This window comes from Macaca nemestrina, chromosome 15 (assembly GCF_043159975.1).
Source record: "Macaca nemestrina isolate mMacNem1 chromosome 15, mMacNem.hap1, whole genome shotgun sequence".
Taxonomy (NCBI): Eukaryota; Metazoa; Chordata; class Mammalia; order Primates; family Cercopithecidae; genus Macaca; species Macaca nemestrina.
In genome coordinates, this window is record NC_092139.1 from 19,985,615 (window position 1) to 20,009,598 (window position 23,984).

General features: G+C 49.1%; 1 protein-coding gene and 1 long non-coding RNA gene across 6 annotated transcripts in view; one reads left to right on the forward strand and one right to left on the reverse strand.

Annotated features, from left to right (window-relative positions):
- LOC105496414 (uncharacterized) overlaps positions 1-11,567 on the reverse strand; it is a 28,079-nt gene extending 16,512 nt beyond the window's left edge. The window contains exons 1-4 of one of the 5 annotated variants that reach the window (XR_003021455.2): positions 11,143-11,565; positions 7,390-7,544; positions 4,723-4,845; positions 306-454 (exon numbers count right to left, since the gene is read on the reverse strand). This is a non-coding gene — a long non-coding RNA (uncharacterized lncRNA). Of the gene's footprint in view, positions 1-305; positions 455-4,722; positions 4,846-7,389; positions 7,545-11,142 lie in introns of all 5 variants that reach the window. The other 4 variants (XR_011613314.1, XR_011613315.1, XR_011613316.1 and 1 more) reach the window with 4 other exon arrangements.
- Positions 10,342-23,984, forward strand: part of LOC105496416 (regulating synaptic membrane exocytosis 4) — a 57,767-nt gene continuing 44,124 nt past the window's right edge. The window contains exon 1 of the mRNA XM_011766815.3: positions 10,342-10,720. Coding sequence (XP_011765117.1) covers positions 10,624-10,720 — 97 coding nt within the window. The 5' untranslated portion in view covers positions 10,342-10,623. The remainder of the gene's footprint in view (positions 10,721-23,984) is intronic.

Genomic DNA, 23,984 nt, shown 5'->3' on the forward strand with positions numbered 1-23,984 from the left:
ACTATGTGCTATGTACAATGTTAATGCTTTATATACCTTATCTCCCATCCACTCTGTGAAGTATATTATTTTCTCCGTTTTATAGATGACCAAATTAAAGCTCAGAGAGGTGAAGTGGTTTGCCCATTGGTACACAGCTAGTGACTTTCAGAGGTCAGATTCGAACCCATGGCTATCTAACTTAAGTTAAATGGGTCAGAGCTGGGAGGGCTTTCAGCAATCCTCCTATCCCATCCCCCTTCTGACATGTGGGGAAGCTGAGGCCCAGAGGGACAGAGTGGCTTCCCCAAGATCACAGTACAAACCTGTGGCAGAGCAGATTTTCATCTTGCACTAGGTTTCTAGACTCCAGCCATCTCCTTCTTCCAGGCTGGGTGGCATCAAAGGACAGGTTGAGATGTCAGGGTTGCTTGGTCAGGGGGAGGAGGTGTGCAGCAGAAAAAGGCTGTGGTTCCTGGAAAGACGAATCCACCTTTTCCACCCAGCCGGAGCCTCCCTTGGCTCAGGAGAGAAAGTGACCAGCTTGGGAAATGGCAGGTGGTTATTTTGAGCAGCCTAGCCTACTTTCCCATTCCCAGGAGACTGGCGGCAAAGCATACTCCCACCCTGAGGGTGGTCCCGAGGGGGATTCTGAGCCTAATCCATGTTACTGAAGTCACAGATAACAGGAAGCTTGTAGGTAACCCTGGTCCAAGTAACACATTTATGTTGTAATTATTTACTAACTATGGATACTAACTCCTTTTTTAGGTGAAAAATGTACTTAAAATTATCTTATTCCAAACAATACATGCTCATGGTAAAAAAAAAAAAAAAAAAAATTCATATCCTAGAGAAGGGCATAAAGCAAAGGACACAGGTTACCACCCAGAAGTTTTCAGTCTTGTGTACCTAAGGGAATCACCATTAATAGCTTCCTGTGTATGGCTCCTGAAATCTGTGTGCCCATTCAAAGATTTATATTTAAATGCCTACATACATATGTATTTCGGACACAGATGGGAGTGCACTATACATACTGTTCAGACATTGCTTTCTTATTTCATTATATATCTAGGCTATCAGTGCCAAACCCATCCACCTCGTTCATTTTAATGACTATAGAATTCCCCTATATGGATGTGTCATAATTTATTTTATGGGTACCTGGCTTATTTTCAATCTCTTGCTATTATAAACAATGCTACAAAACATTCTTTATGCATTACCTTCCTGCATATGTACAAGTATATATGTAAATGTAGAATAAATTCCTAGAAGTGGAATTGCTCTGTTCAAATGGTGAATTGCTAAGTTAAATGGTTTGTGAATTTAAATATTTTGATAGATACTAACAAATTAATCTCCAAAGTTTTCATCAATTAATATATACTCCCACTAACAATGTGTGACTGTGTCTATTTCTTCACTCCTTTCCCCATACAGTTTATTTTCAAGCAACTTCTTTGTTAGACTAATGGGTAAATAATGATGGCTTGCATTTGTTTTTTTTGTTTTTTTGTTTTTTTTTGAGATGGAGTCTCGCTCTGTTGCCCAGGCTGGAGTGCAGTGGCTTGCATTTGTTTTAACTGACATTCTGTTAATAGTGAGAAATGCTGAATAACTTTTTCCTGTTTACATGTCATTTGTATTTTTTTTTTCCTGTGAATTGCCTGTCAAGAGCCTTTCTCCATTTCTCACAGGAGTGATGGCCTTTTTTGTACTGTTTTGCAAGTGCTCTTTACATATGAAGGGAATCCAACTTTTTTTTTGGCCTTTAAAAGAACTTACTGGGCTGAGCACAGTGGCTCACGCCTGTAATCCTAGCACTTTGGGAGGCCAAGGCTGGCAGATCACCAGGTCAAGAGATCGAGACCATCCTGGTCAACATGGCAAAACCCCATCTCTACTAAAAATACAAAAATTAGCTGGGTGTGGTGGCGTGCAACTGTAGTCCCAGCTACTCGGGAGGCTGAGGCAGCAGAATCGCTTGAACCAGGGAGGCGGCAGTTGCAGTGTGCCAAGATCGTGCCACTGCACTCCAGCCTGGGCAACAGAACAAGGCTCCATCTAAAACAACAACAACAACAACAACAAAACCAACCAAACAAAAAATCTTACTGTAGTTTTAGAATGTTTTGGGGTTTGATAGTGCTCATGATCACTCATTATCCTTCCCCACTTTCCTCAACTGCACATTTTCCCAGCAATTTTCCATGTGAGTGGTATAATTCGCTTGCCTAGTTCCAAAGGTCCTTTCCCAAACTTTTCCATTATTTCTAAAACTTTTTTACATCCATTATCTCCTTTAGACTTGAAACCACTGAATGAGGTCTGCGGGTTTATTTTCCAAATGAGGAAACTGAGACTCAAATGGGATGTGTCTTGGCATTGCATAATGTCACACGGGGGGTTCCTGATGACCAGAATCCACCCCTAACTTGAGGCCCCTGCCTCCTCTTCCTCCATTTTGTGAGCATGCGTGTATGAGCATTTGAGGATGAGTGTTTAAGAGTGTGTGAATGTATGTGTGAGTGTGTGAGTGTGTGAGTACGCAGGCGTGTTGGATGAGGGTAGCCCGAGGAGAGTGGCAGTCCTTGCTACAGGGCTCGCACAGCTTTGTAAATTGAGGCAGCCCAAATCAGGTCTGCAAGAAAGCCTGACTTTATTCTGATATCTTCCTGTCTCCAACCATCTTCCTCTCTCTCTCCTGTTTCTGCCTCTGCCTCTTCCATTCCCTGTCTCTTTGTGTCTCTGTTACAGTGTCCCATGTCTCTTTCTTAGTTTCTGTCTCTTTCTACCCTTTCTCTCCTTCTTTCTCTGTCTCTATCTCTTGTTCACAGTAGTGACTTATTGGGACAGAAATCACACTCCTCACCTTATTCCCTTTTTTCTTTTAAAAATAAGGCCAGGCCCACCAAATAGTAAGTGAGAGACAAATGGTGGAGAAGTGAAGAAGTTCTGCCCCATGACTTCCTGCTAGGTGCGTCCCCAGAGGGGGATCAGGGACCAGAAATGACAGGAAGGCCTGTCAGTGCCAGGGGGTCTGGCTTTGGCCTGAAGTACCATGGGGTCTGGTGCCTGACTCTCTTGATGACCCAGGACAGGCCTCTGCCATTTTAAGGCTTTGGAATGTCCCCTGACCTGCTACGTAACTGCACAGCTCCTTGCAGGTTCAGAAGTGTAGATGCCCCCAGAATCTCTGCAAGAAGGTGGGGCAAGAGTGCTCTACTCACTCTATGGGTTCAGACAGGGCATAGGCTTTGTCCGAGGTCACACAAGAAGGTGATGGCAGAGGCACTTAATGGCCTCTGCTATGGATAAGGCCTCACTAGCTTCTAGCTCAGGGGTGGCCCTTAGCAAAGTGCTGATGAGAATTTGCTGAATCATAGTGACCACAGTGATGTGACAATAATCGTTAATATAGTGAGCACCTACTATGTGTTAGGCAACACGTTAAGTATTTTGTATGTGCTATCCCACTTAAATTTCTACCCGATATCCCCAGCCCTATCAGGTAGCTACTTTATCATCTCCATTTAATAGATGAGAAAACTCGTGCCTAAGAGAAATAACTACATAGCTACTAAATGCCAGTGAAATCAGGACGGAGGGAGGGAGAAAGAGAGGGAGGGAGAGATGGATGGATGGATGGATGGATGGATGGATGGATAGATGAAAGAATAAATTAATGGTTAGGTAAGTAGTTAGGGGATTTGGAGTTTATAATAGATTTTAATATCTCTATCCCTATTAGCTCTAAGGCATGTGTTAGCCACTTAAAGACTGAGATTAATCCAAGAAAATATGAGTCCCCTCTCAAGCTACCAGTCAACATGGACAAGTTCACAAAACAACATTCACACACAATCAGGGATGCATTCACACTGACCAGGATGCAAGGAGACACACACAAGCATAGGCATTACAGAGACCTCACACAGACACTCGAATACGGCTAACTCAACTCAGTTACACGCAGACACCAATACACTTAGAGATATGGCAAACACAGGGAAGGACACAGCATCTACAGACGACACAAACACAACATAGAACCACATGGAAATGAGAACACATGGCTCATGTGCACACAGAGACAGGCACTGTCTTTCTCTGTCTTTGTGTGTGTGTGTGTCTTTCACACACACATACATACCCACATATCAGTACAGGCAAAGACCAGAATACATGTCACACTCACAACTAGACTGAACACATTTAACACAAGGACATGCACCTTGCAAGGACATATTCAGACACAAGGTTATTGCCTCAAAGACAATGACACAGATATGCAGAAATTCTTATCAGAGATATGCACATTAGCAGGGAAGTTTTACACACACACACACACACACACACACACACACAGAGCAGGCAGAACACAGACAAGATCAGTCTTTCTCTCTCAGACAAAACTGCAACTAGGACCCCCTAGAGGTTTAACTAACTACATTTCAGCCACTTTTCACTGCTGTAGATGAAAGCCACTCAGCTGGGTCTTGCAAAATATGTAAAATTTAAGGAGCACTCCACTGAAGGCTTCAGCTTAGGGAAAGGTGCCTGAAGAGGACGCCTCCATCTGTATGTGCTGTTTCTCTTAATGCTCAGAGCTTGGCAGTGTCTTTGTTCCTCCTTTTCCTTCTCAACCCTCACCCCATCCAGTCTGTCACCAAGTCCTGCTCAAGTGATCTCTGGAACTTTCAGGCCCAGCCCTCTCCTTAGCCGAGGCCTTGTTACCTCCCATCCGTGTCTCAGCCTCCCACAGCCATGGCCTCCTATCTGGCTTTAGGATCCTTGGATGCTCAGCCTCCTCCACTTCACCTTTCCACTGGGACATCCTTTCTCAGCCATCTTCCTTGGCTAGGAGGCAAAAAAAAAAAAAGAAAAAGAAAAAAAGAAAAGAAAAAGTAAAACAAGCAATGGCTTTTTGGTTCAAATCAGGACTTACCTGAAGAGAAGGGGTGAGGTGCTCCTGAATTCACTCAAATCCATCCCTCCCAGAGCAGCCCCAGAGTTATTTTATTTTATTTTTTTGGAGACAGAGTCTTGCTCTATCCCTCAGGCTGGAGTGCAGTGGCACAATCTCAGCTCACTGCAACTTCCGCCTCCTGGGTTCAAGTGCGTCTCCTGCCTCAGCTCCCCTGAGAGCTGGGATTACAGGCACCTGCCACGATGCCTAGCTAATTTTCGTAATTTTAGTAGAGACAGGGTTTTGCTCTATCCCTCAGGCTGGAGTGCAGTGGCGCAATCTCGGCTCACTGCAACTTCTGCCTCCTGGGTTCAAGTGCTTCTCCTGCCTCAGCTCCCCTGAGAGCTGGGATTACAGGCACCTGCCACGATGCCTAGCTAATTTTCGTAATTTTAGTAGAGACAGGGTTTTTCCACGTTGGCCAAACTGGTCTCAAACTCCTGACCTCAGGTGACCCGCCTCAGCCTCCCAAAGTGTTGGGATTACAGGCGTGAGTCACTGCACCTGGCCCCAGAGTTATTTTAAAAAGCAAATGTGAGGGCAGTGATTTGGTTTACTTACTGATATAAATAAGCAAAATGTGTTCTAAGAACAAGTTTGACCAAGAACAGGACCAAGAACAGTCCAGGCGCATAGGAAGTGCCATTTTCAACATCACATCCTCAGGGAAGCCTTCTTCCATCTCCTCATGCTGGGTTAGATTCTCCAATTACTTGAAGCTGCCCACATATGTACACACATGCACAGCAACGTATATACATACTGGGCTGGACACAGGGGCACACGCCTGTCATCCTACTCACTTTGGGAGGCCAAGGCGGGAGGATTGCTTGAGGCTAGGAGTTTCAGACCAGCCTGGGCAATATAGCAAGACCTCATCTCACCCTATCTCACTCAAACACACACACACGCACATACACACATACACACACACACACAGTATATAGATATATATCTTTTATGGCACTTTTCACAATTGCAATTAATATTATTATTATGCAACTATTAGATAAGGTAGTAATTAAATAATTTAAATAATGATTGGCATAATTTTTTGTCTAATATTACCAAGCTATAAACTCCGTGAAGGCAGACACCAGATCTACTTTTTTCATCCCTGTATTTGTAGAGCTGGGTACAATAGCGAGCACTTGGAATTTACATTCAATACATTTATCTATCAAGTAACTATTACATGTGGCGCAGTCTGTATACATCCAACCTTCACCACGATTGTGCAAAGAGGTGTTAATTATTCTCTCTCCTTTTTATTTGGAGACAGTCTTGTTCTGTTACCCAGGCTAAAGTGCAGTGGCGTGCTCTCTGCTCACTGCAACCTCTACCTCCCAGGTTCAAGCAATTCTCGTGCTTCAGCTTCCCAGGTAGCTGGGGTTACAGGCGTGTACCACCATGCCTGGGTAATTTTTTTAATTTTTAGTAGAGACAGGGTTTTGCCATGTTGGCCAGGCTGGTCTCAAATTCCTGACCTCAAGTAATCCTCTTGTCTCAGCCTCCCAAAGTATTGGGATTGCAGGCGTGAGCCACCAGGCCCGGCCTATTACTCTCATTTTTTGATGAGAACCTTGAGGGAACACACCCAAGGTCACATAAATAAAATAAGGACAGTCATTTAAACCCAAGTCAGGCAATGCTTCTTCCATTCCACTCCACTGAGCTGCCCGGTTCTTGGCATCCTCCATCTCACTGGGCCGTGAATTCCAACCTGGAAGTTCATCTCTGGTTTCCCATCCCTTCCTTCTCTGGATCCACATCCACCACTTCCCTCATTCATATTCTTAAGCATCCATCTCCACCCCCCAAACTTGTTCTTAGAATGCATTATTCATGCCCAGGTGTAAGTGGCTGACCACTTCAATTTCCCATGGGGAAACATTACGTATTTACAAAGGGTAAATGATTTAAGCTTACAGGCCCCAAGCCTATGGATGGAATTTTAGGCATGAGCTAACCAAGAAAGGAGAAATCACACCAAGAAGTCCAGGCACATAGGAGGTGCTATTTTCAGCTTCAGCATCACATCCTCAGGGAAACCTTCTTCGATATCCTTATGCTGGGTTAGATTCCCCACCCACCTTTTTTTGTTTTGTTTTGTTTTTTGAGATGGAGGTTTTGCTCTGTTGTCCAGGCTGGAGTGCAGTGGTGCGGTCTCGGCTCACTGCAACCTCCGCCTCCTAGGTTCAAGCAATTCTCCTGCCTCAGACTCCCAAGTAGCTGGGATTACAGATGCCCGCCACCACGCCTGGCTAATTTTTGTATTTTTAGTAGAGATGAGGTTTCAGCATGTTGGCCAGGCTGGTCTCAAACTCCTGACTTCAGGTGATCCACCCGCGCTGGCCTCCCAAAGTGCTAGGATTACTGGCGTGAGCCACTGCACCCGGCCCCCACCCACCATTTTTGACCAGAGGCCTACTCACTGTGACCTTGAGTAAGTCCCCCCTTCGTAAGCCTCAGTTCTTTATCTGTAAGATGGGGAGAGGATGCAAAGGATACTTATGTCCTTCCTAAGGCTGGTGTTCAATCAACAACAATTTACTGAACACGAACTTTTTGCCAGGCATCCTTCTGGGCTCTGGGGAAGGGGAAAAAGAGACAATAAACAAATACACGAGAATAAAAATGTGTATGTTGTATATGTGTGTGTATATATATGCACATACATATACATATACATGCATATACACATCTATGTGTGTTTGCATATATATACACGCATACACACATATACATAAATATGTGTGTCCGTATATATACAGGTACCCCCACACATATATATGAAACGTGTCAGATGGTGATGAGGGCTACAGAGAAAAATAAAGCAGTGTAAAGAGGATCTGGCATTTCAGGGAGGGGTTTTTGCTACTTCATAAAGAGTGGTGAGGGAAGACTTCAGAGAGAAAGTGACATTTGAGCAGAGATCTGTGAGTGAGCTACACAGCCCTTTGCAAGGGAGAGGGCTTCAGGCAGAGGGAACAGCAGTACAGGGGTTCTGAAGCCGAGTGAGCCACCGGGGTTTCCTGGGTATGAGCCACCAGGGTGTCCTGGGTATGAGGACAGAGGGGTGGCAGAGCCAAAGAAGTTAGGACCTTGTAGAACATGGACTTTGACTGTGAGATGGGAGGGTTTGGGGCAGAGAAGTGGTCAGTTTCTGGTTACATTTTGTGTATAGAAATGAAAGGGGTTGCTGATGGATTGAATGTGGTGTGTGTGACAGAGGAGTCCAGTATCCAAGATTTCTGGAAAAATGGAGCTGCCATTGACCAAGATGGGGATGATTATACCAGCACTCTTAACCATGACACCAGGATGCCCCAAAGTCTAGATCTGGTCCCTGGGAAGGGGCTAGGGCTCAGGAGCACCTGCCGAAGGCCAGCACTGTGCTAGGTGTTTTGCACACTGTGATGGGCAGATGTGTCAGAATAACTCCAGTGATCCTTGCCCTTATATAATACCTTGTATGATCCCGCCCTTGTGTGAGTGTGGGTGGAAACTGCGACCATGATCAGAAATCGCTACCGTGATTATATTACATTATATGTCAAAGGGACATCATGCGAGTGGACCTGATCTAATCACACAAGACCTTTAAAGGCAGAATCTCTCAGGCCAGTACGCAGAAGTCAAGGTCGAAAGATTCTGCTGAAGGATGAGAATGGCTTGACATCCTGAGGCAGGCCTTGAAGGTGGAGGGGGCCATGTGTAAGGACCAGAAACCCATTTCGAGGAGCTGAGATCAACTCCTGACTGACAGCCAGCAAAGAAACAGGAACCTCAGTCCTGCAACCACAAGGAACTGAATCCTGCAAACAACCTGAATGATCTTGGAAGCAGATCCTTCTCCAGAGCCTGCAGAGAAGAGCCCAGTCTGGCCAATACCTTGTGAGGCCCTAAGCAGAGAACCCAGCTCAGGCTGCCCAGACTTCTGATCCATAGGATTGTAAACCACTAGATTGGTGTTTTTAAGCTGCTTCATTTGTTATGCAGCAATAGAAAACAAACACCTGTGTTATCTTACAGGCAGTTCACAGCCATCCAAAATGGAAGATTCCTGTTCCCACTGTACAGATGAGGAACAGGACCCATGGGGTAAAGAGTTTTGCCATAGGCCACCCAGAAAGACGGCACCACAGCTGAGATTCAAACTCCGGGCTATCTCTTTCTGAGGCCTGAACTGTTTCCATGTCACCAGATGGCTTCATAAAGAGGTGTGTGAGCAACTGGGAAGGTTGTCTGCCATCTGGGGCCTGATTAGGTGGGCAGGTACCCTCATGTCCCAGGTCACATGCAGGGAATGGAGCATGGGTTTCCGATTCTGCTCGTCTCTGTCCTGGGGCTGCGAGCGTCTGAGCCTGTGTGTTATCTGAGGACTGCGGGTCGCCAAGGGTGATAATGGGAGAGTCTGTGAGTGTGGGCCTGCCAAGTGTGTCTCAGTGTGCCTGAGTCTGAGGGTGTCAGTCCGTTCGTCAGGATGCACCCACACTGGGAGGGATGGAGTCTGTGTGGCTGTGTTTTGGAGTGTGTATGCTACTCTAGTGTGTCTAAGGGTGAAGGGGTGTGCATCTGGCCGTGTCAGTCTGAGTGTTTGACAGTGCTGAGATGGTCACGGGGGTAGGCGACATAGAGTATGTGCTGGATCTGGACTTGTGTGTTCATCTGAGTGTATGAGTGTGTGTATGAATTCTGGGGTGTCTGTGGGTAAGTGTGAATGCATGAAACTGTGTATGCCTGCCTGAACTTTCGTGGGATTTTGTGGCATCTGAGAGTCTCCGTGTGTGGGAGGCCGGGCACCAGGGGTGGCCTGCCTGCCTCCCTGAGTGTGTTTGCAGGTCTCTGCGTGAGTCTGCGTGTGTCCGTGGACGTGTCTGTCCCCGCATCGGTGAGGGGGTGGGTCTGTGGGTGTATCTGTCCGGGTGTCTGCGGGGCATGTTGCAGAGTGAATGTGTAGGTGTGGGTGCCTGTTTGAGCTTCTCTGTGGGTGCAGGTGTGAAGCTGAGGGTCTCTGTGTGGGAGGCCGAATGCCGACCCGTCTGGGCGGGACCCTCTGAGAGCATCCCCTCCGAGCGCGCCCGTGTTTCTGGGAGAGGCCTGTCTGGGTAGGGGACTGGACGCCGGCCTCTCCGCAAGTCGGCCGGCTGAGGGTGGGGGCCGCGGCGGGGTCGGGGATAGCCCTCGGACCAGGGTCCAGACAACCTCGCCCCGCGCCTGCCTCCCAGCGCGCAACTACCGGGCCCGGGGCGGCTAGAAGGGGCCGCAGCAGGCTCCCTTTGGGCTCCCACGCCCCGCAGTGGCGCCCCCTCCCCCGGCGGCACGGATTGGCTGCGGCGCCGCTCCAAGCCCGCCCCGCGCGGCCGGCTGGGGGCGCCGCGGGCCAGAGCGCGCTGCGCCGCCACCGCCACTGCTGCCGCCGCCGCCGCCGCCACAGCCGCCGCCGCCGGGAGCACAGTGCGCCTCGGGCTCCGCGCGCCGCCAGCTCCTGGCCCGCCCGCCGGCCCCGCCGCTCCCGCCAGCCCCGCAGCGGAGCCCCGGACCGGCCCCGGGCCGCCGCCACCACGCCGCGCGCCGTACTCCGCGTCAAGAATGGGGCGGCCAAGCTGCCCAAGCCGCCCGCCGCCGCCGCCGGCGCGGCCGAGGCGCCCGGCGCTGGTGCAGGCATGGAGCGCTCGCAGAGCCGCCTCAGTCTATCCGCCTCCTTCGAGGCGCTCGCCATCTACTTCCCGTGCATGAACTCCTTCGACGATGAGGACGCAGGTAAGCGCGCGGCCCGTCCCCAGACCCCCGGGGTGTCCCGGGATCCTGGTCCGGAGGCCCCCTCCCCGACCCGTGCGCCCTCCTTCCCTCCCCCAACGCCCTGGGAAGGCGCCCCCAGGGCCTCCTTCCGCACCCACGGGACCTCAGGGTCTCCAGGATGCGCTGTCTTCTGGCCTTGTCCCCCAGGGACCCCAAGATCGTCTGCATTCACCTTTCCCGCAGGTGGGCCCTTTGGGTCGCCAGGACCCAGCTCTCCCTCCTCACCTGCGCCTATTGGAGGCCCCTTGCCTCGTCCCTGGATCCGACCCGCCACCCTCCCCGAGTCTCCTGAATGTGCCCACTCTTCAAGCCCGGGGCTTTGGCCGTCCCACCCTGGGGCTCCGACGCGCCCCTCGCCATTGGAGGTGGCGCGCAGACCTTACCTCTCCATCTTTGTCTTGGCCGTATCCAGAGGATCCCTGCCCAAGACCCCTGCCCGGCGCCCGAGGCCTTGAGCGCCCCCAATTGTCTCTCCTCTCCTTTCCTCAGGGGCTGGGGCTCCAGACTCCTGCTTCTTATACGCCTGGGGCAGACGCAGGGGAACCGGCCAGGTGACGGCCTTTCCTCCCCTCACTTCCCAGAGAGAGGTGTAGGGCGGCGCCAACTCTACACTTGTCCGCCTGCTGGTGTGTGCCCCTGACCTCAGGTGCTCTCGTCCCTGGAGTCGCCTTTCTTGGTGGGCTGAAGCCGGCCACCATCCAGCGGCTTGAACCTCCTCCTCCCAGGCCTGCGCACAACCTCAGCCAGAGGGAGGGGTGGGGAGCTGTAGGGAAACCTACTCTTTAGGGCCCTGGGACCCGGCAGAAGGAACATGAGCGCTCCGGATTTGGTTCTGGGGTGAGGATGGGAATCCACCAACAGGTGGGGTAGCTAGAGGGCTTGGGTGACAGTTCCTCAAAGAATGCCAGATTGGGAATCGGAATCAGGTTCCAGTCTTCATTCTCTACTTGTTAGCTGTGACCTTGGGCAAGTCATGCCACCCCTGAACCTGGATTTCCTCATCTCTGAAATGGGGATCATCGTATCGATGCAAGGCTCTGTATGGTGTGAGGGTGGAGTTCAGTGTTTTGTGAGCTGAAAATCCAAGAGTATTTGAATTCAATGGGGGCACAAAACAGAGGAGCGTATGTGCTGGAGGAGCAAAATGGTTTCATGGGCACTTTCAAGTCTCTGAGGAAACCATGGACTGTCTCTCCCGAAGTGCATGTCTGCACCATCCACAAAAGGTAGCCTACGGTTTTAGGAAGTTCCTGGGCCCAGGTTTAGACTTAGTCTTCGGGGACCCTTGTCTGATCAACCTGGCAACCAAGGTTCTATCATGGGATGAAGTGGTGGTCATGTCTTCCTGCCTGTTCTTCAGAAGAATTTGTTGACTGGTGAATGATGGGTGAGGCAGATCCCCAGTAGACCTATCTTTCTATTGACCTGGAGGTGGGGATGGGGGTAAGGGTGAAGATGGTTGCTGCAGAGACATTTTACCATTTTTACAAGCACCATTTTACAGAAAAAAACAACTGAGGCTCAGAGGTTTAACTTCTGCCTTGATGTAGCTGAGGGAGGTTGTATTATTATTCTGGACAAGGCAAGGAGGGAAGAAGTAGGGGCCTCCTCAACACAGTAGAGTGGTCAGCAGGCCACTTGGGTCTCAAGAGCCGGTCTGGGCAGGACCGTGGGTTTGTAGGAGCATCAGAGGCAGGAATGGTTTGGTTTTTCTTCAAACCCTGTGTCATGGGTCAAACACCTTGGTTATTGCAGGCTGCAGGCAACTTGCTCTGGTTTCACTTAAGTCAGAACAGATAACTTCATGTAGTATTAATGATATTTTTAAAGGTCCACTCATGTTTGTTTTTTCCAGCAGGCTTCTTGAAATTCTTTAGTGTTTCACTTGGAAGAGACCTAGAAATCATCTTGTCTATCCCCTTTTTGCCCGCAAATGGATGGGGGTGTGTGTGTGTATTTGTGTGAGTGTTTGTATGTGTGTGACTGAAGCCCTGGAATGGGTGTGTGTGTGTGTGTGTGTGTGTGTGTGTGTGTAATATATCCCAAGGTCATCTAGTGAGGCAGCCACAGAGCTGAGACTAAAATCAGGTTTATGGTTCTCTTTCCATTAAACCAGTAGCCCTCCCTCTGAAAGAGGATTTTTAAGAAATCCAGACCTCACTTTGTAGAAAATATTTCCCAGGTGAGGAGGCCTGGGGGCGCGGCTGGTGACCAAGAGTTTGATTTGGGCATCTTGTGCTCACTGTCTGTTCTTGAGGGATGCTTCAAATTTGGGAGGGGGAGGGAGAAAGTCAACTTTCATTTCCGGAAGAATAATGAATGTCTGGTGAAAGTCGGAAGTAGGCAGCGTTGTGTGGTGCTTAATTTCTCTCGTTCTCCTTAAAGTCATTAATTTTCTCCTTAAAAAAAGCCTTTTGGATTTATTCTTTTAGAACAGCACTGCGCTGAACTGATTTCTAAAAGCAATGGAATGGTCTCTCCCATACTGGACACAGGCGTGGCTCCACCTGCCTATTCTCCCCTCCCTCCCCTGGTCCTCTTAATGCCTATCTGTCTCTGCTGGCTCCGTCTCAGAAATGTGTCCCTGACAGGCCTCTGGCTCATCTCGGAGCCTCCCCTTTGTTGCTGCTTCCAACTCATGCCGAATGCATCTTTTTCCAACCAGACTGAGCCAGAGCCATCTTCAGGGTTTAGTTGCCATCCTTTTGCTAGTTTCCTGAGAAATGGTGTGAGAAGGAGCCTTTTTCTTATTAGCCTTAACTGGGGCAGAGCTCATTCCTGATTTGGACTTGAGATCCTTGGCCACTGGGGTGGGCACAGGAAGCTGAGCCTTCCTCACACCTCTTTCCACCCCCTGTGGGTCCAGGATGCTGGTCATTACTGGTTCATAGAATTCCTCTCAAGGGTTATCTTCCCTCGTGCACTTTGAACTTATTTCATGAGATGCTCCTTTTGCCCTCTTTCACAAGGATGCTGGGGCTTTAGGGAAACATGTGCTTGGGGGCGTTTTTGTGTGTGTGTTTTGTTGCCCAGCCTTGTTGGCACTGGGTTTGTAATTGGGGAGGAGTTAGACATGTGGCCTCAGTTTTGTATCTGTAAGGAAGAAGAAAAATAATAACATGGACTACATAGGGTTAACATTTTACAAATGATTACCTTTGTGCGAGACATATTCCCAGACATGTTAAATATATTAACTCATTCCTCATAGCAAGCCTATGAAACTGCCATCCTGTTAACATCCCCATTTTCAGATGAGAAAACTGAGGCACAGACATATTAATTCCTTCAAGGTCACTCAGCCAGGAAGTGAGTTAATGAAGCCTTGAACTTGGGCAATCTGACCCAAGCATCTGTGCTTTTAATGAACTATTATGCTGTTTGTGCTGTGCAGAGGTCTTAGTACAGTACCTGGCATGAGGTAGGCTCTCAATACATGTTAGCTGTTACCTGTCTTGTTACTGAGAAAGAGTTGTTTCTGAACATGACCATAGAAAAGAATCTGTGGGTTTGGGGAGGGGAGAAGGCTGATTCTCAAAATGCTAGCTTTATAATTTTAATATAATTGCAATACTTTTTATTGCAGTGTTGTAGTTATTAAGGTAGAGCTGGGCCCTCCTTGTTTGAAGTGGCTTAAACATAGGGATTTGGGGGACTCGCCTGCCAGTCAAGTGGGTGGGGAGGATTACAGCCACTGGTTCCCTGCTCTTCCTGACCACTTCATTTGCACCAATCACATCTACAGTCCCAGCCCTGACACTCTGCCCTGGGGCCTAGCTGGGGAGCTGGGGTGTCTCTAGTTTCCAACAGATGCCAAAGGGGGTTGTTACATCAGGGTCTGGAATTGAGCATGGTGTTCCTGAGCCTGACCAAGTGGTTTCAGCGTCCAGTTCTCCCCCTCCCACCCGAGAGAAGGGCGGAGAAGCTGGAGCAGCCAGCTCTGATTTGCCCATAGGATGGAAGCTTCGATCCAGCGCAGGGAGGAAGTTGCCATGGCAACACCAGCCAGCCACCGGTCCCTCTCCTAGCGGTTTGGGCCACATCTCTGGGCTGGAAAGCCCTTCCCAGCACCACCCTCTTCCGCTCAGACCAAATCTGTTGGGCTGGGGGCGGGGTGGGATAGTGAATGGGATCCAAAAACTAGTACCACAGCGCCCCGCTCCCCATTTTTGGACAGAGGGGAAATGTAGGGGGTGGTCTGAGTACTTCTGGGTGATGAGGCGGCGATACCTATATCCTGCCAGACAGATCCTGGCAGGGAGAATCAGAGTTCCAATTTCTCCCCACACCCCCAGGCACCTGGAGTGACCTCACTGGAGTTCTCCCCCTCCCCCTTTGTTCCATTTGGCAGAGTTTTCTTTCCCAGACCAAGTGCTAACTTTTGTCCTTGAAATTTGACCTGAGCTTTTTCTGGGAAACAAAATGTCCTGCTGTCTCACCCCTTCCCTCTAAGATGGTGGGAATGAATCCTTCAGCCCTAGAAGGAGACTGGCTGGGTGGATGAGGGAGGAGGCCTTAAAATATCCTTCATGATCAGGACCACATGGAGGCATGAGGTTGCCACTTTGAAGCCTCCACTCCCATCCTCACCCTCCAGGGCAGGACATTTCCTATCTCCCTTCCTCCTGACCACACCCCCCTTCCCATTTTCTTAATGTTTTCAGAGCTGAGCAGAACTCTTCTAGAGTTGGATAACTGAAGCATGATGGAAAATTGAACCAGTTGTTCCCATAGTTCAAGTTGAGGAGTGGGGTGAGAGTATGGACACAAACCACTTTATTTATTTATTTACTTTGAGGCAGGGTCTCACTCTGTCGCCCAGGGTGGGGTGCAGTGGTGCGATCTCAGCTTGCTGCAATCCTTGCCTCCCAGGCTCAAATGATCCTCTCACTTCAACCTCCCAAGTAGCTGGAACTACAGGCGTGCACCACCACCCCTGGCTAATTTTTTTTTTTTTTTTTTTTTGTAGAGATGGAGTTTCACTATGTCACCAGGCTGGTCTCAAACTCCTGAACTCAATGATCCTCCCATCTCAGCCTCCCAAAGTACTAGGATTACAGGCATGAGCCACCATGCCCAGCCCAAATCACTTTATTTTAATCAAATTATCCTGAAAGAATGATCTTAGAAAAATCAGGTGCATGAGGATTCACCCCTTACCCCATTGTACAGATCACTGGTCTGCAGGTCTGCTCTGGTGCTATCAGAGCTCTTTCCTTCTCTTCTCTCTCCCTTAGGCACCCCCTTCCCCATCCCCAAGCCCCCAGACTCCTGGCTCCAGCTTCCTCGGTTTGCAGCTGCCATAGGCCCACCTGGTTCTGTTTGGTGGGAAGAGAGAGAGAGGTCCATCTACCTTGTTTCCCTTTCAGGATGCGGCTCTGTGTCCCTCCCCACTCCCCGCTAGAACCAGAGGCAGAGCCAATTCCAACTGAAGGCTGAGTGGGGGTGCGGGCAGAGGTGCGGAGGAGAGCGAGAATGGAAGGAAGCCTTCACCCTCTGCCGACCCTCTCGCCTGTCCCAGGGACTTTTTGCTACTCTGCCTTCTCTGTGTCTTTTCACTATGGCCGTAACAACCATCATTTCATCGTGTCTTTTAAAAATTGCTGGAAAGGTGCCACTTTCGGTGAATGTGCTCAAAAGGGTGCAGTATCTCCCCCGCTATAAACCTTCCCCCATTCCGCGCTCCTTGTCAGTTCCACTGCCTTTTTGTATTAGAAAAATAACTGGGCTTGGATTTGAATCCGCTCTGGCTCTGACCTCAAGCAAATCTCTTAACCTTCCTGAGCCTCATCTGGAAAAAAAAGGGTTAATTATTTTTGTTCAAGCATCTCAGGATTATAAAAATAAAATGATTGATGGGCTTGCTTGGCTGTGCTCAGTGCTTTCTGTGATTGCACTGAATCCTATGGCAACCTGAAGGGGTAGCTGCTGTTGCAGATGTACCCATTTTGCAGATGAGGAAAGCCAGGCAGCTCAGAGCAGTTGAATTCGTGACTTTCTCAGGTTGTAGGGTGGCAATTCAAATCCAAGTGTGTTTGACTCTAGGCCATCTTCTGCTTCTGGGCATGAAATGAGATCCTGGGTGAGACAGGACTGTGTAAGCTCCTGGGGCTATGCTTGTGCTGTCAGAACAGCAGGTGGCAAAGGCCTGGGTGTGATGTACCCCACCAGGGTCTAACACCCTGCTACAATCCACCCACCCGTCGGAGGGCCTTCCTGGCCATTGGTTCCTGGATGATCCCTGTCACAGTTGGCCCTCAGCTGCCATGGCTGCCTGGCCTCCTTGAAGAATCCAGTTGTCTGCCCTGGCCCTGGGGGCCAAGCCATCACCTGCCTCTCCAGACTGATGTAGGCCAATGCTGGATTATATTTAACGCTGTGCTATTTCCACTTGACAGCTCCAGAGCGCCATCCCCCCCTCCCCTTTTCTCCTTCCTCCCCCCTCCCCTTCTGATTCACTCGGAAACTGAGGAGGCTGATGTCAGCGCCTTATTCTTAGCCCCCGTAATTGTAACTGCATTTAGCAGTGCGCACTTCATTAACAGTTTCTGCGACGGGGGAGTGAGATGATGGCGTGGCTGGGCAGGGATGTGGATGGGGGTGGGGAGAGGGCAGCTGCTGCTGGGACCCTGGCCAGCTGCCTTCTCTGGATGGACCAGCTGGGCTGCTTCCAGGTCTGGCTTTCCAAGACTTCCAGTCTTGGAAGGACCCTTGGAGAGCATCTAGCCCATTTCCTCATGAAGCAAGTAGGGAAACAGGCTCAAAGAGGCGAAGTGGCTTGCCAAGGTCACATATTAAGGATCCAGAGCTTTGACCTCTGAGTTCAGGTTTTCTTTTCTGGTATTTATTCATTCAGCTAGTATTTAATGAGCTGCTCAGTGTTGAACAATGTTCTAGGTGCTAGAGTGCTAGGGACATATTGGGGAACGAGTGAAACTGGGGTGGGGGAAACAGACAATAGGTAACCAATTAAAGAATTCAGGTTCTGTTAAGTGGAATGAAAATGGAACAATGATGGGCTAGGAGATAATGTTAAGTAAGGTAGTCAGGGAAGGCTAAGGAGATGATATTTGAGATAAAGCCTAAATGACAAAGAGCCAGCAATGGGAATATGAGGAGGAAGAGTGTTCCAGGTAGAGGGAATAGCTGTGCAAAGGCTCTGAGTTCAGTGCGAGTTTGAGTTTTAGGGAATAGAAAGCAGACCAGTGTGGTTAGAGAGATGAGATCAGAGAAGGGGGCAAATTTATCTCAGCCTTGTAGAGGATAAAGATTATCTGGTGCAGGAACTGAGGTCCAAAGAAGGAAAAGAAAAGGCCCCCAGCTGGGTGAAGTTATAGAGAGGCCAAGAACTGATGCCTCCTGAATCCCTGTTTTTTATGTTCCTTCGGCACAGATGGCTGTGCCTTTAAATGCATAACGCGGCTTCCTTTCACATTGTAGCTGGAAGGCACTGTGGAGTTGAGGCTGGGTTCTTTCTCCTCACCCTGCCTGCCTCCGCCCCTCTTCGAATCTCACCTGACCCAAACCGATGTAGGTGTGAGAGACCCTGGGGAACTTCCATGAATGGACAGAAAGAACATGGCTTTGGAATCCAACCAATCTGAATTTTCATCTTAACTGCCACTTCTGAATTGTATGACTGTGGGCAAGTTGCTTCAACCCTGTGGGGTTCAGTGTCCTCATCTGTAAAATGGGGCATAATAATACTAAAGAGGGTTATAGTGAGGAGTAAATGACACCATGCACACAATGCACCTAGCCCAGAGCTGGATGCGTGGAATAAGGTGTCCTTTGCTATGAGGATTAATGGATGAGAGTGTGTGTTTAACCCTCTGCACATAGGAGGTTCCCAGTCATTGGTAGCAGCTGCAATTGTCACAGTGGCTGTTGTCAGTTTAAATGGGTTAGAGCAGGGCCGTCCAACTTGAGTGAGCCTCAGAATCCTCTTGAGGGCTTCTGAACACAGACTACTGGACCCACCCAGAGTCTCTTATTTAGTTTTGGGGCAGGGGGGACTTGAGAATTTCATTGCTAACAAGTTCCCAGGTGATGCAGATACGGATGCTGCTGATCCAGGGACCCTACCTCGAGAACCACTGGGTTGGAGGAAAAGGCTGGAGAGAACTGAAGGGGTCTTGCCAACGTGGGATGTCTCCTGGCTCCTGATGTCTTAGATGCTGGGACATTGGGTAACAAATTCAGTCCTGGGTACGGTCTTCAGGCCCTCTTGTTTCCGTCACAGAGTCTGTGATCCAAATGAGTCTCAGCTGCTGCCTGCGTTGCGCCGGGTTTAACACATAGGCCCTCATAAAGCCTCCAGGAAGTCATTTGTACAAATGATAAATGAGTCAAAATGAGCAATGCATCAGGCCACGATATCATTGCATGGGATATTGGACCCAGACAGCTCTGGGAATTCTGAGGATTCAGATCTAGCTCTGTTTTTGTCCAGCGAGAACAGGACATAGTCCCTTTTCTGCATTGGGAAAAGGGAGGGCTGTGTGTTAAAACCAGGAAGTTTATTTGAGGAGAAGCCTCTACTGGGAAGAAGTAAATTAAAGGAATCATCGATGTAAAGGGTGCAAAGTGTTGGGTAATGCTACCGAGGGAATTTACTGAGTCCGTTTATTCAGATGTTTCTAAGAAAGGGGTCACTGGTAATTTTCTAGGGAAGATTGGGGTCTAGCTCAGGTTGGAGGCAGGGGCCCAACCTTATGGTGTGATGAGATTCTCACCCAGCCCCATACAACTCAGAATGTGAAGACAAAGGCACTTACAAATAGTTTCCAGGTGGGACTTGTCCTAAACTGATGGGAAATGCCGTCTGTGAGGGGTGGCTTGAGAGAATAAAAATGAGCGGACTTGGGAGGCCCAAAGGCCTGGGTTTGCATCAATGGCCCTTTCTAGCTGTACATCTTGACCATGGTATGTAACTGATCTAGGCCTCAGCCTGTGCTTTGCAAAATGGAGTTAGAGATACCTTGTGAGAATTCGGGAGAATGTGTGTACAACACGTAGAAGACATCCAAGCGGTGGAAGCTGCTGCCTTTCCTCTTCCTGTAGACTTTGTAAAAATGATGTGATATGCACATCTGGGTGGAGGAAGGATGGGATGGAGCAGCACACAGCTGGTGTCAGGCCTCGTTGCTCTGGTCTAGGTATGTGATGTTTACTGTGTGCACAGTGGAGCCTAAAAGGCTGCGTTAGGAGTAAAGAGAGAAGGACTTTGTTCATCGCTGAGTCTCAGTGTCTCCTACACCCACTTTTCTTTGACTCTTTGGGCCTCAGTATCCCTGCCTGCAGAGTGAGAGTCTGGTGGGCTTGATTTAGATATACGAGGAGTCTCCCAGAGAAGGAAGGACACTTGTACAGGCCCCTCCATTTCCTCCTTTGTCTCCCTCAACTCTGCGGTAACCCCTAGATGGTTATTTTTCATCCCCAGAGCTCCCCCTCCTGCCAGTTTCTCTCTAGCTGATCTTTGCTTGATTGGTCCTTGGATAATTTTTAAAGTAAGTATTTTTTTTGGATTAGGTAATATATGCAGATGCTACAACATTTTAAACACATGAAAAATATCCAGTGGGAAGTGTCCTGGGCACCCCTGTCTTCTGATCCTCCTGTCCCATCCCTGGTACAAGCACTGTTGTCAGCTTTCATAATGCTTTATGCTGTTATTAGTGCTGATACCATAGATACATAGTAAAAAAGCCATATAGCACCAGAGGACATCCAAGGACGTGGCATCTCCCTCCTGCTCAGCTATCCAGTCCCACTCCCACAAGCCGCCATCACACTCTTTCAGGCTACCAGTTTTTTCTTATTTTCCTGTTTTTGAATTCTTATTGAGCACTGATGGCGGTGCCCATTGCTGTGGCAGGCACTGTGAGAGTTCCAGAGAAGCTGGGTTGCACCAGGCAGTATAGCATGTGGAAGTAATGAGCTCCACAGCCAGATAACCTGGATTTGAATCTTGGCTCTACCACTTACTGGCTGTGTGACTCTGAGCAAGTCACTTAACCTCCCTGAGCCTGTTTCCTCATCTTTAAAATGGGCTTATAATAGCCCCTTCCCACCTCGAAGGTGTCAAGAGGATTAGACGAATAAATATTGGTAGAGAGCCTGGTACACAGTAGAAGTGTCTTAAGAGTGTTAGCTGTCATTATTTTAGTTGGAAGTTCCTCTGAGGTCATCTACTGTGGCTATCTTAGTTGAGGCCCAGAGAGCAATCTCAATTCACCTGAAGCCTCGCAGGAGGTCTATGGCACTGATGTTTCTGGATACACAGCTCAGGGTCTCTCCCCGTCCCCCGACGCACCCCAAGAAGCCATCATGGACCCTGCAGCACCTGAGGCCTCAAGTCTGCTCCCTTCATCTCCAGCACTCAGTGTTCCTAGTAAATGCCACCTGGAATCACCTGAGAGTGGGTGGAAAGATATGTCACTAATTGGGTCCTCTAATGAAATTTAGTTCCTCGCAAATGTCTGGAGCAGCATCTTTCATCAGCCTGGGTCCAACACCAAGACTGGACCAGGTGCTTCTGGGGCCCACCCAAGCCCTGGCCGAGCCACCCCCGAGCCATCTGGCCTCACGAAGCTACCATTTGTGCCCAGCTTCTACTGGGCATGCTTAGTCCTAGCAGAGGGACCCCCAAACTGGGCAGCTGGGCCCTGAGGGGAGTCAGGTGTGTGGCTCCAGCAAGGGAGAATTTTTTTTTTTTTTTTCTGAGCTGGAGTCTCGCTCTGTTGCCCAGGCTAGAGTGCAGTGGCATGATCTCAGGTCACTGTAACCTCTGCCCCCTGGGTTCATGTGATTCTCCTGCCTCAGCCTCCTGAGTGGCTGGGACTACAGGCGTGTGCCACCACGCCCAGCTAATTTTTATATTTTTAGTAGAGATGGAGTTTCACCATGTTGGCCAGGCTGGTCTCAAACACCTGACCTCAGGTGGTCTGCCCACCTCAGCCTTCCAAAGGGCTAGGATTACAGGCATGAGCCACCACGCCCGGCTAAAGGGAGAATTTAATATGTACCTTCTTCTCTGGACTCTCCGCAGAAGTCGCTTGATTTTATAAAGAATCCAGAAAAACAGGAGAACTCTTCACGGTTTCCACCGTCTTAGCCTGAGACATGGATTTTTGTGCAAGTAATAGACTGCGGGAGTGCTCGCAGGTGAAACCTGTAAGCGAGAGAGAGGGAGAAGCAGCATGGGGCAGGAGAAGCAGCAGCCAGACATGGGCACTTGGCTGCAGGCTAACCTCAGCCAGATCCTGGGGGGCTCTGGAGAATGGATGGCATGGCACGGTTGACTAGCCTTCGGTACTCCTATAGCAGGGTAGTCCCCCGAGGGCATAACTGTTGGGGCAAGGCAGCTCCTATGAGCTAAGGGCAGTTGTCCAAAGATGGGGCAGCTGTGAGCCGGCACCAACAGATACTCATGGCTGCTGAGTGATGGGGGACCTGCTTGGCATGAGGGATCTGGCCAGGGCACCAGTGGGGTCTACTCACCCACTCTCTGGGAACCCCTGACTACAGAGCGGGTAGAGTGGGTGTGCTCAGCTCTGTGCTGAGCAATGTCCAACCCTCATTTCAGGTCACCCTCCACAAGGTGGGCATAGTCATTACATTCGACCGTATGGAAATTGAGCATCTAGATGGACTTCTGACTTGGCAAGGTTACACAGCTAGTGAGGGGCAGAACAGGGCTTCAGACCAGGCCTATTCTAACACTTGTGTTCTTTCCAGCATTCTGTACTATATTTAATGTTTTTCATGAATATATACCTGTATCTGGTGCTTCTTTCTGGACCTCTTTCCAAGTCCCTCTTTGGAGGGTGTCTGTCCTGACTTTCTACTTTGCACCTTGCAAACGTGAAGTCCTTTGTGTCTGACAAAGGATTTTAATATATTTGAACCTGCCTGATCCTCATGGAAAGTTGGCCGTGTATCCAGAGAGGTGGGCAGAAGCCCTAATAGGTGGCCTGAGGTGAAAGCAGAAGAGGTAGTTGATTTGTCATGGGATGAGCCCTGGATTTGTCATAAAGAAACCTGGATTTGAGATCTCATTTTTGCCAGTTTGCCAACTGACCCTGGGCAAGTCATTCCCCCCTTTGAACTTTGATTTCCTCATTAGATGAACAGGTTCACAGCTGTAAGCAGGAGGTAACCTACAGGTGTTTTAATAATACTGCGGATATCAAAGACACATGACAAGGCTCTGACTGGGGAATGCGGGAAGGGTCTCAAACCAAGGCTGACCTCTGCCTTTGCTGAGGAGACAATGTGTGTGCAGAGAACAGCTTTAAATTAGGGCTTGTCTGTAAAATGGGCATAAATGGGCATGATGACACTTGCTCTGCTCTCCTAGTTTAGGTTTTCCCAGAACAGAGTCTGACACAAGGAGTCAAGTACAAGTATTAGGGCAAACTGCCTGGCACTGCCATTTTTATTAGTGGAAGCAGTCTAATGGAATTTTATATGCTTCATATGGTTCACAAAGGTGATGGATGAAACCCCAGGACGGAAGTGAGGAAGTGAGGCAGAGAAAGAAGTCAGGAGACTGTGTGTTATCAGGCAGGTTACCTCGAGCGAGGGCAACTGGAGTTTAATCTTCCTGGGGACTTCTGGGGAGACAGTGTAGCACAGAACTCAGCAAGCTGCTTCTGTAAAGGGCCAGACAGTAGATATTTTAGTCTTTGCAGGAATACAGTCTCTGTTGCAACGCTTCAATCATGAAGTTGCAGTGAGAAAGCAGCCCCAGACGATATGTAAATGAATGGGTGAGCTGTGTTCTAATAAAACTTTATTTACAAAAATAGGCAGCAAGATGGATTTAGTCCGAGGCCCATAGTTTGCGGACTCCTGGGGTAAAACATGCACTTTAGTTATCCCACCCAAAATATAGCCGTTCCCATCAGTCATTGGTTAAGAGCTGCGAGGCCAGATCAGAGAGTTGGCTATTGCCTGTGTTTTTCCAGCCTGCCATGGGCGGTAGCGCTCAGGCAGAGAAATGCAGGTGCTGGCAATAGGAGACTGGGCCCGGATAAGGGTTTAGGAGGTGAGGAATGACAGCATTGCTCACTCCAGCTCAGGGGCATGGCTTGTTTGACTATTTGGAGAATGTACTAGAAAGGCACAGGATGAACACGGAAAACAAGTGTTGTATAGAGCCGATTAGTTGACTTCATATTTCCAGCTCTTCCAAGCACTTGTTCCTTCCAGGCAAAATCCA